The following is a 16,454-nucleotide window of genomic DNA, read 5'->3' as shown; positions in this document are numbered from 1 at the left end:
TGGTCATATAGATTTATATTCTTCAGAAGCACCATGGGCCCCAGGGTGACTGTCCCCCCCCCTTACCCCCATCCCTGCATGAATTCACTCCATGCGTCTCCTTCAACCCCCGGCTCTGCAGCAGACTGCTCCTGCCTGGCAAGGCCACCCCCGCAGGGGGGTGCGCTGTCTCCTTCCCTGCTTGCGGCGGTGGTATCTCCTGCCTCTCCCCGCCGCGCTGCGGAGAGTAGTGCAGCCTGCGCAGGTTCTGCCTTTGCCTCTGCTTCCTGGCCGGCTCAGGTTGAGCTGGCGGAGAAGGTGTGAGCGAGCCAGGCAGCCGGGGCAGAGGCTGGGGAGGAGCGCGGGGAAAACAAAAGAGGCAGCTGCAGCCGCTGAGGGGCGAGAGGCTCAGCCCGCGGCACAAGAGAGGGCAGAGGGATGGCCGGGGCCAGGGGCGCGGGGCTGCTGGCGCTCTGCGGGGTGCTCGGTGCCTGCTGGCTGCTGGGCGCCGGGGCTGAGGAGCTGGAGGCGGCCGGCGGCGCGAGCCGGCGGCGGCGGCTGAGCCAGGAAGGCGGCATCTCCTTCGAGTACCATCGCTACCCGGAGCTGCGCGAGGCGCTGGTGGCCGTGTGGCTGCAGTGCCCCTCCATCAGCAGGATCTACACCGCGGGGCGCAGCTTCGAGGGCAGGGAGCTGCTGGTCATGGAGATTTCGGACAACCCCGGGAGACACGAGCCTGGTAACAACGCCGCCACCCACCCCCCAGCCCGCATCCCTCTCCGCCCTGAGACCCCCTCCCCGCCCCCGCCTGAGCCAGCATTAGTCCTGCGACTAGGCGTGGGAGGGAGGGAGGGAGGACGGGCACTGCCAGGGCCACGGGGATCATGTCCGTACCACTCGCAGGGCAGCCGGAGTAAAGGCAGGCTTAGCCCTGGCCGGAGGGGACACGCGTCATCCCTCCTTAGCCCTGATAAGGCGATAGGAGCGATGCACTCCTTAGCAATTCGCAGGCCGGAGGAGCGCTGTAATATTAGTGCGTCGAGGGCAATAGCGATCGCGTTATGTTACCACCATGGAAATAGCAATTAGTATGTCAAGGCTACCTGAATCATTGACCAAGTATGTCTTACAGGGTATAGGAATCCTAGCCTGGGCATAATAGCACTTGGAGTGCCACAGGCAGAATATAAAGAGACTTTCAGTGCTTTCCATTTTCAAAGCTCACTACAAACATTATTGCTAAAATCTTCTTCCCTTTACCAGCAGGGATAGAGCTAGGGGAGCTTCTCCCAGCATTTTAGCCCGGTATGTTTTTAATTTTATCGTTAAAATTAAGACCATAGGATTAACATCCACTAAGAGCAATATTAGGAATCCTAGAAAACAATGGGCCTGATAGGGGCTGAAAATTCTGTTTTGTGAGGGAAAACCTAGTGCGGACATTTTGGAGAGGTTGGAAATTACTCTATTTCCTGATGTAAGGAAAATTACAATTTAAAATCTAACATGTCTGTGTAGAAATCTAGGTCACCTTTGAGTTGTGTAAAAATGTTGTATTGTCTGTCGGAATCATAGAAATACATATTATTTCAGCTAATGATTCGGTGTTGCACCAATTAGATTTCGGGGAGAGAAACTAACACCTGGTTATTTATCTGTACTTACCTTTTGAGATAGTTAAAACAGGTGATTCCAACTGACACTTATAGGAATATCGTAAGGTATATACAGTGTATTTGTATTTCTAATCAGTGCAAGTGTACTCATTGGTATAAACATTTGCTGTCAAATACTGTGTTTTTAAAGACCTAATGCTGAAAGATGCTAAGCAGCTGAGGCCTGATCCACAGCCCTTTGCAGTCAATAGGAGTCTTTCCATAAACTTCAATAGGTTTGGGCAGCCCACATTAGCACTGATTTCAATGGGAGTTGTGGGTGCTGAGCGCCCCTCAGGTTCAGGCTCCACATGATTTGAGCTTTATCTATAATTGTCTTTTTGACCTCAGGTAACCATACCCCTGTCTGGCATTCTTTGGAAATTAGATGGCTTTTGACAGCACCATGACTACTGATAACAGTGTTAAAAATGAGAGGTGGTAGGATATCGGATATAATAAAAAGGCAAAATAAGGGAATATACAGTCTAACATTAGCATAATTTTGGAATGAAATGTGAATATTAAAAGTGGAAGTGAGAAAGTATTTTATCATTGGGGTCATTTTGACAGCAAGCATGATATTTAAAATCAGAGGTAAGTACAGTTTATTATTATTACTTAATATACACATTTGAATGATGAGCAGATGTTACTGTGGCTTTTCTGAGAGTTATTACTTTTTATTTTTATGTATTTATCCAGCATTCATTCAATCTATTTAAAAAAGGAAGAAAAAGACAATTTTATATATTGTGGGGTGGGAGAATATGATTTGCACGGAAGCTCTGATCCTGTCCCCTTTGAACTCACTGGGTGCTTTACTAGTGATGTCAGGGGAAGCCTGATCAGGCCCTATGTCAAGAAATAGAATTCATTACTTTGTCCTTTAACAAAAATGTTTTAATGGACTATGGGTAAGGAGCTTTCTTTGCTATTGATTCTGTAAATGACTGCAATGGACACCGAGGATGTTCACCACCTCACAGGAGGATCCCCTTGTTGTAATTAAAATGTTTACACTCAATATATTGTTTGATAACCTCTGATTCAAATCAGACCTTGTGTAATATGATGTATCCTAGCAATTTGAAGCAGCCAATGCTGAAAATGTGTATTTTTTTTTTCTTAAAGATTAACCAGGATTTAAACTATGTGAGTTCACTGTTGGATAAAAATCTTAAGGTCTGATCCTGCAAGGTGCTGTGGCACCTCTTGAGAGGTTCTGAGCTCCCTTTACCTTCAGTTGCACTCAGGAAGTACTCGGCATCTTGCAGGATTTTCTTAAGATGTCTAGAGAATAATATCTTGTGCTTGGATATAAACAGTAACTAAGGGCTCGATCCAAAGCCCATTGAAATAATTGGATAAACTACTAATGACTTCAGTGGGCTTTGGATCAGACACTAACTGCCTAAATACTATTAATGGACATTTTAGAAATGTGTTCAGTAATAATTAAAATGCTAGAAACTTTCTTTTTTCAGTTTAGTAAACAATGTCACTTTTTATTTTCCTATGTGTGCTTTTGTGATATCTGTAGCAAAAGAAGTGGAGCCATGTTTTAACCCTGCCAGAAAATGTGAGTAAGAATCTGCAACCCTAACCTATGAGAGTAATCCTTGCTCATATCAGGAGTCCCCACTGAATTCTTAGAGGGTGAAGACTACCACATGAGGAAGGATTATTCATGTAATTAAGGCTTGCAGGGTCAGTCCCTATATGATTTATTTTAATCTGTCATTAAATTATGATTTACAGAATTTTGTGGCAGGCTAAGGAGTTGTGATCTAGCCTGTTCTTACAAGAAAAATACCCTGAGTCATTGGTTTTTTAAAACACAGTGGCCAAAAGGGTAGTAATCTGCAGAGAGCTGATAACTGTAGAGACTGATAAGAATACTAGGCTGCACTTTGAATTATCCAGTCAGCTGCTGCAGCAATACAAACATTTTCAGTCTGGGTGCATACTTCAGGAAGTTCACATTTCTTAAAGAAACTCTGATTATACCCTTGAATTGCAAAAGTAACATCTTTTTAAAAGTAAAAACTGTACAGAATCTATTTGTGTTGGTTTTAATGACTGTGAAGGAATAAAGCAGCGCAAATCAGGACACCCTTTGATTTCTTGTGCGAAGCTGAACCAAAAGGGTGGTTCTAATCAAGTGTGTCCTTTGCTTACTTTGTCAATGTTTTATACGTAGACACACACACCACACCAGCAGCCAGCTGGCACGTAAAAACATGTGTATCAGTATATGTGCACAGGTACCATGTGCATAAGCATGGGCATCAACCTGTGGTTTTAGGGAATTATTCATGAAAGGAAACAATTTAATTTAGGTGCAGTATAAGAAAACATGAAAAATGGAAAGGATATTTATGTAAGCATGTATTACCCAAGCAACTGGAATGATTCTTTAAGGCCTCATATTTGCTGGGATAAATATAAGTTAACAGGTTTTTTTAAAAAACCCATAATATGTACATTAGAAACAAAAATGACTTTTTTGGGAACAAGTCTGGTTTCTTGCATAAGCGTATAAAGTATCTTGGCAATCTTTAAAACACAGATTATACACTCAGAAAACAAGAATGGCTTTTTCTGAGCTGTTCCCATAGATCTGCTAACTATTAAAGGTCAGAGTATGCCAATTTTTACTTTGCCAAAAGTTTTTGACTGTGCATTAAACACTAGCAGAATGTGTTCAATTTTGTACAATGTTGAATACAGTACAATTTAAGAGATTGAGTGAATTTTTTTTCTCTCTTGTAATCCATGACCATAAGATTGGATTCTGAGTAAAAAGGAATTAAATGTACTTTTGATGGGGGCAATTCCTTTTTGATTACTACAGAACTCAGAGAGGAGAGGAGAGCCCATTGCCACTGACAAAAAAGTGTTGAATAAGTAAAAGTAAAACCAGGAGATGAAAATGCCTGGAACTCCAGGAAACAGTTTTGGATAGAGAGGGGTGTCAATACTGGTAGCAAAGCATCAAAACCAGCAATGAGGTCAAGGAAATGGAGAAGGAACCAGATTCAGCTGAAAGCAAATCATTAATCTCACAGGGCACTTTTATTGCTGTTAAGGTGATGGGAGCTGAGTCCAGTCTGGAAATGATCAAGGACATTATTTTGGGAGAACTGGTTAGGTGAGAAAAGGCAACTTTCCCCAAGCTCTCACTAAAAATGGTAAAAGTGAAGATGGGACAGTAGATGGTGAGGTGTGGGAAATTCTGGGGCAGTGGAAGTCGATTGACTTCAACAGGGCTAGGATTTCACCCGGTGTTTCTTTCCTCTTTTTTAAAATGCTTTGGGCTCTTCAAATGAAAGGTGCTATATATGTGTGAAAGGTACCTATTCACTATCTTTATTATATAGAAGGCCTTGGCTGAGAGGCTAAAGGGGTCAAGGTGAAAGAAAAAAGTATGGCATTGCTTTTTGTTTAATGACTGCATGTCCTTTCTCCATCTTGTATATGTTTGTCAGTTCAGTTAATACACAGAATGCTTTCCTCAGACAAAAAACTCAACAGTATTTTGCTGTAATTCAATTGCAGGATAAATTTGCCTATTGTTCTAAGGATTTTATGGGATTTCCCTTCAGTTTATAAAGAAAACTATATGGGCTCAACCTCCGGAAATATGATTTCCCTGGAACAAACACACAATAGATGCTGATGGACACTTTGTGACTGGTCCTATGTGTCCTTTGTGACTGGCCAGATCCTATGCAGAAGGTTTTATCTGGTAATAGCAATGATACAGAGGAGTTGATCTTGTGCCACTGAAGTCAATGGGAATTTTGCCATTGATTTCAATGAGAGCAGGATCAGGTCCATATCATCCAACTGGTCCAAGAGAATAGGTTTCTGGGCCCTGTAACCACAATTTATACAGTTAACTAATATATTACTACAGCATTTTGTGACTAAAATGTAATGTTAAAAAGTAATCAAAACTTATTTTCACTGGTTTCTCACAGATTAATCTCCTAATCCTCATTGAGGCAAAGCTTTTAGTGATTTTTACCATGAAATTTTGCCTGAGGAAGGAACAAGAAAGTGCAGCAACAGGAACTAACTGTGTACATTATTGCTGTCCTTAGTGCACCTGAGGAAATGGGTAGGATGGGGTAAAGGTGTCTCTGTGCCTTAATAAGTGGCCTGATTTTCAAGAGCGCTTAGCAACCAGCAGATCCCATATAGATGCTTAATTGTGGATTAGGAGTCTAATTTTAGGCATCCTTTTTTTGACTGTCTTGGCATTAAATAACAAAACCTAAATGTGGGCACTGCACCTTCACAATTCTAGGTACCAAAAAAAAAAAAAAAAGTGTTTTGTTAAAGCTGGATGAAAAATCAGCCCTACAATATATTTTAACAAACAGCAAATAAAGCTACTTCCAGCCAGTGAAGAAGCTTATACCTGATGCTTAAGATGTCACCAGAGAGTCTATTTCACAGCTGTGACATCAGCATAAAATACAACATTTTCTCCTATAAGATTGTAAAGTTAATAGTGAGTGGTAGATTACTTGGCAAAATTACCTGTGACATTAGAATTTCACTGCCTCATAATGACCCATTTCATAATGTTTTAAAATCAATTTGTAAATTTAAAAGACTCTACTCAAATTTTAGAAAAATGGTGAGAAGTTTTATCATACAAAAACCAAGCAAATATGGGGGAGGAGTGAATGACCTTTAGCATACTGTGTGGGCAAGATTCTGTGCTGTTTCTCTTAAGAGAAGTAGCACAGGAGGAGCGGGGGAAAAGGTGGCTTTATGCCACCTTTGTGCCATCTGTGCTTCTGTGGGGGCTAAAATGCACCCAGCATAAATTAGAGCAAATTGCTTTAATTTATGGGAGCCTTTCCCCAGTCTGTCTATGGGCTGTGTTGCATCCAGGAATCCTCATAGCCTTGAGTGTTACAAGCACACACATTCTTGCTCCTGGTCCACCATCTCCTTTTTCTAGGTCCACCCTACTTTGGGGCCTTTGAGAAGGGGCACTTAAATTGGCTTTATGCTGCTTCTCTATGAAGGAAATTCTCTCTTGGCCCATTGTGACCTGTTTAAATCTGCTGTACACTGCCGAAGTGGTGTATAGGGGTCAAGGCAGGGGCAAAATTTATGGCAGATTCAGCAACATGAAAATGTTTTGCAAATTCATTAATATTCCACCTAATTGTTCATTTAAATGTCCTGGCTCTCAAAATGTTCCCAATTTTCCATTTTTTTGGTATGAAGTGACATTTTGTTTCAAAATTTTCTTCAATGTTTTATTTTTAAAAAATTCAAAAATACTTAAAAATTGTCAAAACTGAACTCAAAATGATTTTTTAAATGTTTTTTGATTCACCAAAATTTTTGACAATCTTTGTTTTCAGTCCAACCTTGAATAATTTTTTTTCCTGACTTTTCAAAATTGCCATGATTCAGCTTTAGCAGGGACTAGAATCGAACCTGTGAATTTAATTAAAATATTTCTTAAAATCTTGAATGAATTGATCATAAAACATCTTAAGGAAAACTCTGAATTAGGCAATACATCATTTCAGCTTAATGTAGACATTATAAACCATTTAAGCTTCTTTTCCTTGGTTACTTTGAAGTCATTAGAACATCAGATATTATTATTTATAGCTTTATTGTTTACAGCTGAGTGCACTTAATTGTGTAGTATTTTGTTCCTTTCTGTGTCTTTTTCTGTCCCTCTGTCTCCACCTAGGAATAGAAATCCCATGTGTTATTTGATAAGATTTATTATCATCACCTTTTTTGGTGAAACCTTAATGCAAATTGAATATGGCGAGTGACTTGTTTTTAACACTGGACGTTAGAGAGAGGCTAATTTTATTATATTTTTAATGTTTAAGTAGACAGCACTTTTTGTTAATTGATAGTGTTTAGCATTATCTTGCTGCAGAGAGGTAATGGAGAACATGGGGCCAGTCTCTCATGTGCAAGATCACCGATGATGGAAGCTGAGCTTATATTTCTCCAAGTGCACTGAATAAAGCTGGGGAGTTTACAAATACAATAAAGAGGAAAATACTTTGATGTTTCTAGAGTATAAGAGGTGCTACAGAGTCATCAGATTATTCCATATTTTCTCTAATCTGTTGTTCAGTGTCATAGAATCGTAGGACTGGAAGGGATCTCGAGAGGTCTTCTAGTCTAGACCCCTGCACTAAGTATTTATCTGGACCATCCTTGACAGGTGTTTGTCTAACCTTCTTTTAAAAATCTCCAATGACAGAGATTCCACAACCTCTGTAGGCAATTTATTCCAGTGCTTAACTACCCTGACAGTTAGGAAGTTTTCCTAATGTCTAACTACACCACTCTTGCTGCAATTTAAGCCCATTGCTTCTTGTACTATCCTCAGAGGTTAACAAAAACAATTTTTCTCCCTCCTCGTATCAACCTTCTATGTACTTGAAAACTGTAATCATGTAATCTTCCCCTCTCCAGATTAAACAAACCCAGTTTTTTCAATCTTCCCTCAGAAATAATTTTTTTGGTCCTTGAATCCTTTTTGTTGCTCTTCCCTGGACTTTCTCCAATTTGTCCAAAATTTTCCTGAAATGTGATTTCCAGACCTGGATACAATACTCCAGTTGAGGCCTAATCAGTGGTAAAGTGGAAGAATTACTTCTGATGTCTTACTTACTACATTCCTGCTAATACATTCCAGAATGGTGTTTGGGTTTTTTTTTTTTTTTTGCAACAGCGTTACACTGTTTACTCATATTTAGCTTGTGATCCACTATGACCCCCAGATCCACTTCTACAGTACTGCTTCCTAGACAGTCATTTCCCATTTTGTATGGCCTGGTCTACAACTGCCAGCGAAATTTGGCAGCAGTTGACAGGAGTTACGCAAGCTACTCTGCGTAGTAGCTTCGTAACTTCCATGTAGCATGCCATTTCCACTGCGCTGTGCTTTTTGAGGAGGTGGTTTTATTAGATTGACTTCACTGCTACTCAGTCGAACTGGATAAATTGATTTAAATGTTGGTGAATTTGCCGCTGTCAGTATAGATATAGCCTATGTATGCAGCTGATTGTTCCTTCCTAAGTGGAGTACTTTACATTTGTCCTTATTGAATTTAATCCTATTTACTTCAGACCATTTTTCCAGTTCCTTCAGATCATTTTGAATTTTAATCCTATTCTCCAAAGCACTTGCTACCCCTCCCAGCTTGGTATTGTCTGCAAACTTTAAAGTGTACTTTCTATGCCATTATCAAAGTCATTGATGAAGATATTGAACAGAACTGGACTCAGAACTCATGCCTGTGGGACCCGACTTGATAGGCCCTTCCAGCTTGACTGATCATTACTCTCTGGGAATGGTTTTCCAACCAGTTATGCACCCACCTTATAGTAGCTCCATCTAGGTTATTTCCCCAGTTTGTTTATGAGAAGTCATGCAAGACGGTATCAAAAGCCTTACTAAAGACAAGATATACCCACATCTACTGCTTTCCCCCTATCCACAAGTCGTTATCCTGCCAAAGAAAGTTATTAGGTTTGTTTGTCACAATTTGTTCTTGACAAATTCATGCTGTTACTTATCACCTTATTATCTCTAGGTGTTTGCAAACTGATTGCTTAATTATTTGCTCCATTATCTTTCTGGGTACTGAGGTTCAGCTGACTGGTCTGTAATTCCCCGAGTTGTCCTTCTATAGCAGCTCCTCATTTGGAATCTTCTTTACACATGTGTCAGCCTTCAGCTAACCTCCCCCACAGTAATTTTTTTCACATTCCTGTTTCTTAGTTCTGATCTTCCCTCTTCTTAACTGGGAGACTATTTTTTTCCCCATTCTCTCCTACTTTCACTGAAAATTATTCCAAGGCAAACATTTTTGTTGTCATACATACATACATGCTCTGAAAATGCCAATTACTATCACTGCCAAAAGTAACCCATTTTTGTTGTCATACATATATATCATTCTCATTTAAAAGAAAACACCTGGATGGTCTGGAAAATAAAAAAGGGGCCAAATACTGGGAGGTGTTGAGCACCTGTACTTCCCAATTAAATTGGAGATTGGTTTTTATAGAAATAAAATCCCATAGTAATACAGGGCCAGATTATACGCAAGGGTCCTCACAGAGAAGTGATTCTCTGTACATGGATCTCCTTTGTATGTGTGGAGAAGTTTACTACCCCTGTGTAAGTCCTCTCCTCTTTCCTACCTACCCCTGAAAAGCACTGTTGACAGTTCCAGGGAATTTGTTCATTGTGAGGTAGTTGAAAATGCGGAGGGCTAGGTTGTAGCTAGGCCACCCAGCACTCAGGGGAACAGCCAGTGGCTGTATTAACTTCTGTGTGAAACTCCCTCTGTGCTGGTGAATAATTTGCATTATAATAATAAACTTTAGCTTACAGTCAGTCCTCCTTGCCCCAAATAGTGGTGAAGATAGGTCATGAAGCAGCACAGAGTTTGTCAGCTGTAGCCATAACTGGGGTAGGTGGGTGGATGCTGGAGAATGGAAGGGGCCCATAATGAGCCTTCACCTTCTGCCAAATCTTCTGCTTACTCCTGCTGCTTCCTTCTCTTCTGGGGCTGGCTGCTTTTCTCCTGCTCAGATCTAGCAGGGGAAGCAGCAAGAGAGAAATATGGCTGCCGTGTTGCTTGCGTAGTAGGCACCACCCTAGTTGCTCACAGCAATTCTTGGTCATTCTCTTTGCTCAACCAGATGTGTAGGATCTCAGCTGAGCTGCAGAAATGTGTGACAGGACCACCAAGTGTTTGTGTGACATTGCCAGCAGCCCTGCTATTCCATGGAGTGCTCAGTCTTTCGGCTTGATGATAAATTAGGACAGAAAGAAAGAAATTCACTTCCATTAGGAGGAAATGGCATTCTGGATGCTTCATTTAGCTAAGCTGGACTCTGCACTGAATTATTTTTTTCCATATGTATCTATGTTTTTGTTTTCTGCATAGGCAGATAGCAATATGCAGCCCTTACTCTAAGACTTTGTGCACCTCCAGCCCTAGTTCCCTTTTCCTATATAGCACAGCACAATCCTCCATCCACTTTCCCTGCCTGAAATCTCTAGATGGTCAGTTGGTGAGAGAAGTAGCTAAGGAAAGCTTTAAGTGTATAGTAGATAGAAAGGGGGAGATAGAGTTGGAGGAACACCAGATTTGTTGAGGAATATTATTTGTCTTTTTAAAATCCTAAACATCATCTGCCTATGAAGAAAAATGGTCCCCATATGTGGCATTGGGAAGGAATTTTCTCCCAAGTCAAATTATCAAGGTCCTCGGGAGTTTCCACCTTCGTCTGCAGCTTGTAAGTGCTGGTCACTTGCTAGATTATGTCTCATTTAAACAATTCCCTGGCATTGCTGAGTCCTCAGGCATTGGGGTGCCTCACAACCCCTGTTCTCTGCCAACAGTTTGGTCTCCTGAGGACTTTGGTCTACTTCTAGATGTTAGCTTGGTGTGGGGTTGGCTGGCTTGTGTTGGTGGCTTGTGATATACATGTGGTCATATTAGATGATCTTGTGGTCCCTTCTGGCATTAAACTCTATGACTAACAGACATGCTTAAAGGAACAACCAATCTACCCTCAGGGGAAAATAATCAGGAAAGATTCTAACTTGCTTAAAATCTAAATATCCAGAGTGCTTTGTTTTTCTTTTTGAACCTAATGGTGAGGGAATTTGTTCTTGTTCACATAGCAAAATGACTGCCTCCATATGCTGAGTGAAGTGGGGTTTTTTTGTTTGTTTTTGTTTTTTTTTTAAGTTTTTTTTTTTTTCAACTTCTGTGCTGAATGTAGTTTAATTTTGTAAAAAAATGCCAATTTAATTGCTTTGGAAAAAACATTAAATATTTTGAAAATTTTGTAAATTCAGAGGCATTTTCCTTCAAACAAAAAGGAAAACAGTTTTACCAGAACAAAAAGGGGAGTTTGATATAGAGCTGGCTCAGTTATACTCTCCCTTCAACAACCCATCAAGCAAAGGGAGAGGGAGCTAGACATTGCTAACCATTATTTTACTTTGTTTTTTAAACATTTGTGAATTCATCCAAAAATTTTATCTTTTGCAGTTTAAGAACACTTTTAAAGTCTTTCAAAAGTTCAATTAAAAAACAAAAGTATGTAGTACGCTTGATAATTTCAAGAGCCGAACTGTGGGCTTGGATGGCCTTGCAGAATTTCCACCAAAATCCAGGGGCCATGACACGCATATTCATGTGCAGAATTTCAATCGAAGTGAGCAATTTAGGGCCCTGATCCTGCAAAAACTTACACACGTGAATAACTGTAAGCCCTAGGAGTAGTTCCACTGAAGTCAATGGATCTGCTCACCACGTGTAAGGTTAGACAGGCACATAAGTTATTGTAGGATCAGGGCATGCTATTTTTATTTCAGGTTGTACTGCTAGTCAAGGTATTTAATTACCTCAATTTTTATTAAGATCATAATAAAACATGGATCATAGAGCCATACTGTCAGTTCTTTATGCTACCTGGGAAGTCTCTAGGCCATGGTATTTTTCAGGGGCTGAATCCAACCAGTTTACAGCCCTTTTATTCTGCTGGAGTAGCATAAAGTGGGGGAACAGACTGTAGGCAAGAATCAGGGCCCAGATCTCCATAAAGGGCATTATCCTACACCATTGACTTCAGTGGGAATTTTGCTATAATTCATAAAAATCAGGATTAGGCCCTAGCATACTATGGAGTGCTGGTGAGTTCTCTGTTCAGAATCTGTTATTGATATGTGTTTTTTTAAAAAGTTGTTTACATTGACTTGGTTTCTCATGGGCAGTGCAATCATCATTACTTCCCCATATCTGTGGAATTCATTAGGAATTTTTAACAAAAACAAAAGGCAAGCCTGTTGTGTCACTGGCTTGGACAGTCAGAACAAACCTGGTGTTGTATTGTGGTGAGACTAATGTGAACTCCAGGTCATTAGTAGCATGAGTTTTATAAAGTCTGATGATTTTCTAAGGCATCATGAAGCATTTCATGAGAAGCAGCAAAATACAGTTGTGTGATTCACAAAATATGATCTTGCTATTGTGTTAATTTTCCTTATGTGAGATATTTACTGCTATAAAATTAATTCCTTTTATCCATGAACAGTTCTGTATTCCATAATTTCTTCCCCAGTTTCTTGATGCTTTAATTAAGGCATGTGATGAGACATGAGGTCAGTGCCTGAAAGGCTTGCCTTAACTTTTCCTGGCAAGAAAAAGGGGGGTACAAATTTGTGTCTGCAAAAATGGAGGTCAAGTTAAGTCAGACAATGCAGTCTGTAAATTTGGCACTACATGTATAGTCATGCAATACATTTATGGTGAGGTAAAAGAAACAAATAATATTGCTTTATGTGCTTACTTTGGGCTGCATACTACTAATAAACCATGTATGGTGCTTTCTCACTGGATTCTCTATATGGTAAATTCTTAAACTTCATTATAATATATCCTAGGTACTTTTTCTCAACAGGCTTTGTTGCATCACTCTTTTGTTCACAGGATCTCTTTAAACAAAATTATCACATGCCTGGCACTACAGATCTCTAGCAAAGGTGCTCCTAAAGATATACAATGGGGGAGGTGGAGTACACTGGGCAAGGGGATTGTAGCCACCAAATGTATGTGGAATCAAGAAAAAGAAGTGAAAAGGAAAGTGTGTAACTTACGGCTGCCAATTCAGTTAAGTAATATGATGATTAGAGGTACTGGGCATCGGTGAAGAGGATGTATAATAAAAGAGGATCATAATAAAAAATGGATGGTAGAGCCATATTGGCAGTTCTTTATGCTACCTGGGAAGTCCCTAGGCCAGGGTGTTTTTCAGGGGCTGAAACTGCAAAAGATAAAACTTTTTTGGATGAATTCGCAAATGTTTGAAAACAAAGTAAAATAATGCTTAGCAATGTCTAGCTCTCTCCCTTTGCTTGATGGGTTGTTGCGGGGAGAATATGCATTTTGGAACAAGTTCCTGGGGTGAAATCCTTGCCTGACTGAAGTCGATGACAAAATTCCCATTAACTTCAGTGGGAGCAGGATTTCATTCCCGGTCTCTGGGAACCAACTTCAGAGTATCCTGGGTTGAGTGAGGGCATCAACAAGAAGACAGTGGGGACTTGAAGGGATTGAGACCTGCACAGTACTGAGCCCAGAAAATAGAATGGTAGCAGGGTCTGTAGGTATCATTGTTCTCTCTTATGACTTAAATATATATGTTGAGTAGGTACTGACATGTGGGTGTGGGTGTGGGTGTGGACTCAGGAGCTTTGGAGGATCAATAGTCTGAGAACATACTAGCTGACTTACCCAGGATGCCTCTAGGGTTACTGGAAGAATGCATCGTGGAGTAGGAGCTTTTGCCATCCTATATTTGGTGTAAGAGATTGAAGTCATGACCTTGCCTCACCCCTTTGAGATGTCTAGTACTGGCAGGGGTGCTAGACTAACTCAACTCCCTGCTGCTACTGTGCCTGGTCCTGCTCACTGGAGAGAAGGCTCCTTTTTATGCACAGGGCCAGCCACATCTTGTCATTGCTGTGGCAAATGACAGGATGTTTGTTTGAGTAAGCACTGCAGTATTGGATCCAACAGATGGCCAGACATTAGAGGTAAATGTATGTAACGCAAAATTGTCAGAACAGATCTGTAAATAGTGAGCCCTGTGTAATGCAGTTCTTGGACAGTAAAACTTTGTTTTAAAATTAATTCAACAAGGATGCTGTTCAGTCTTTTCCCAAAGCCAGATGGGCTTTTTTATAATCGTATAAGCCATAATCAGTTTTTAGTCATCATATTTAATCTGGCCCAAGACATGGCCTGTTTGTTTACTCAGAAACTAAATCCTGTGATGTAGCTGAGATAAATTAAGAGGCAGCTTTTATGTGAAAACATTCATTGTCATGAAATACAAGCCGCTTAATTTGCAACTGTATACAGCCCTTGCTGTTACTGCAGAATGTGCATATGATCTATGTACTCATCATATGCTGTAGCTGTGGATCTGCATTAAAACCAGATAGAAAGAAGTTGTTTGTTCTGGTGAGATGTTGGGCCCTTTGTCTAAGATTTAATGAGGTTACAGTTTAATAACTGACACACTTTCTTTGGCAGGTATGTCTTTGCAGGAGTGTGAACTTTATGTCCTCATAGGTTTTTCCATATCTAACTGTGATCCTGTAACACTAATTTTTAACTGTTGGTGACCATTTTTCAGATCAGTTCCGCATTAACCCACCATAAAAAAAAAATGTAAAACAGAAATAATTGGGTATTTTTACTCTAAAAATAAAATTAATGTTGAAAAAATAGAAAAGAGGGCAAAAGCTTTTAATGTTAAGAACTTATTTTACTTTCACATCACATTAATGACTGATAAATAACAAGTATGAATTGTTGAATGTTTCTTTCAGGAAGTTTCTAGATGTAAATCATGTATATCCCACCTTCATAAAGGAACGGGTGCCCACACTGCACTGGTTCACAGGCCTGAACTGCATCTTCCCAGCACATTTATCTTTTGTAATGAAGAATTTTAAAACTTTTCCAACAGGAAAAGCTGAAAGCACTTTACTTATTTTGGCCAGTTCTACTTTTTGGTAATGCATAGTGCTGGAAAAAACAGCTCTAGGAAGATAAGCAAAATTCAGGTGAATCTAGAATCCAAACTTGTACTCCTTACACAGGCAAAACCTCTTATTTTAATGGGAGATTTACCTACTGGAGAAATACATGATAAGGTCTTTAGATGCAGATGTTAAAAATGGTCCTAGCTACAGTCTGATTTTCAGATAAATTGAGTGAGCACCTACAAGTCCATTGCGTGTCAATGGGAGCTGCAAATAACTAGTACTTTTGAAAATTGGGCCAAAGACACACATATACAAATGATGAAAAATGAGACCTGTGTGCCTGACTCAAGGGTATCCTTTTGAGAACATGCCTCTTTGTATATCACCGACAAAGGAAGGTTTGAAGTGACTTGGATGATTTACACAATTTCCTTTAACTTTATATTAATCTTTTTCGTAGATAAAGAATTAGCAGTTCATGTCCTTTCATGATAAGATGCTTGTTTTTCCATAGTTGGCAGATATGATATATTACCTATTTAAATAATTCTTTAGATGAGGAAATAAGTTGTTGAGTTAGGCTTGTGTTATATCCTGCTAGAGAATTAGATAATATCATTATAGGAAGTCATTCCATAGAGAGGAAGGGTGGCCTTGTGGTTGAGGCAATGGGTCTGCAGATATCCAGTTTCTCTTCCTGGCTCTGCACACATTTCCTATGTGTTAGGCAAGAACACCATCTCTCTGTGCCTCAGCTCCCCCTCTGTAATGCTTCCCTACCTGACAGGGCAGATTGTGGCTTTGCCATAAGCCCTGTGTATGGGACGTTGCTGAGTAGCTGTGCCACCTCTGAAAGCCACAATTCTCTTCCCATTTGCTGCAGTGGGGTGGGAGTAGTAATTTACTCCTGGCCTACACTAGCAGCAAATGATGACAACCCTTGTGGTGGCTCAGCTACATTGATAAACATAGTATCATAAAATTGTAGGACTGGAAGGGACCTCAAGAGATCTTATAGGTCAAGCCCCTGCACTTAAGTCAGGACTAAGTATTATCTAGACCATCCCTGACAGATGTTGGTATAACCTGTTCTTAAAAAGCGTCAATGACGGAGATTCTACAAGCTTTATAGGCAATTTATTCCAGTGCTTAACTACCCTGACAGTTGGGAAGTTTTTTCTAATGTCTAACCTAAATTGCCCTTGCTGCAATTTAAACCCATTGCTTCT

General features: G+C 40.2%; 1 protein-coding gene across 1 annotated transcript in view; it reads left to right on the top strand.

Moving 5' to 3' along the window:
• Window positions 1-274: 274 nt before the first annotated feature.
• The window catches only part of CPE (carboxypeptidase E), an 83,655-nt gene continuing 67,475 nt past the window's right edge, over window positions 275-16,454 (top strand). Inside the window, exon 1 of the mRNA XM_067551787.1 lies at window positions 275-718. Coding sequence (XP_067407888.1) covers window positions 418-718 — 301 coding nt within the window. The 5' untranslated portion in view covers window positions 275-417. The remainder of the gene's footprint in view (window positions 719-16,454) is intronic.

This window comes from Emydura macquarii, unplaced genomic scaffold (assembly GCF_026122565.2).
Source record: "Emydura macquarii macquarii isolate MOO-44397 ecotype Brisbane River unplaced genomic scaffold, CSIRO-AGI_Emac_v2 contig_1363, whole genome shotgun sequence".
Taxonomy (NCBI): Eukaryota; Metazoa; Chordata; order Testudines; family Chelidae; genus Emydura; species Emydura macquarii.
The sequence above is the reverse complement of the archived record's forward strand: the minus strand, read 5'-3'. Positions and strand labels throughout refer to the sequence as shown.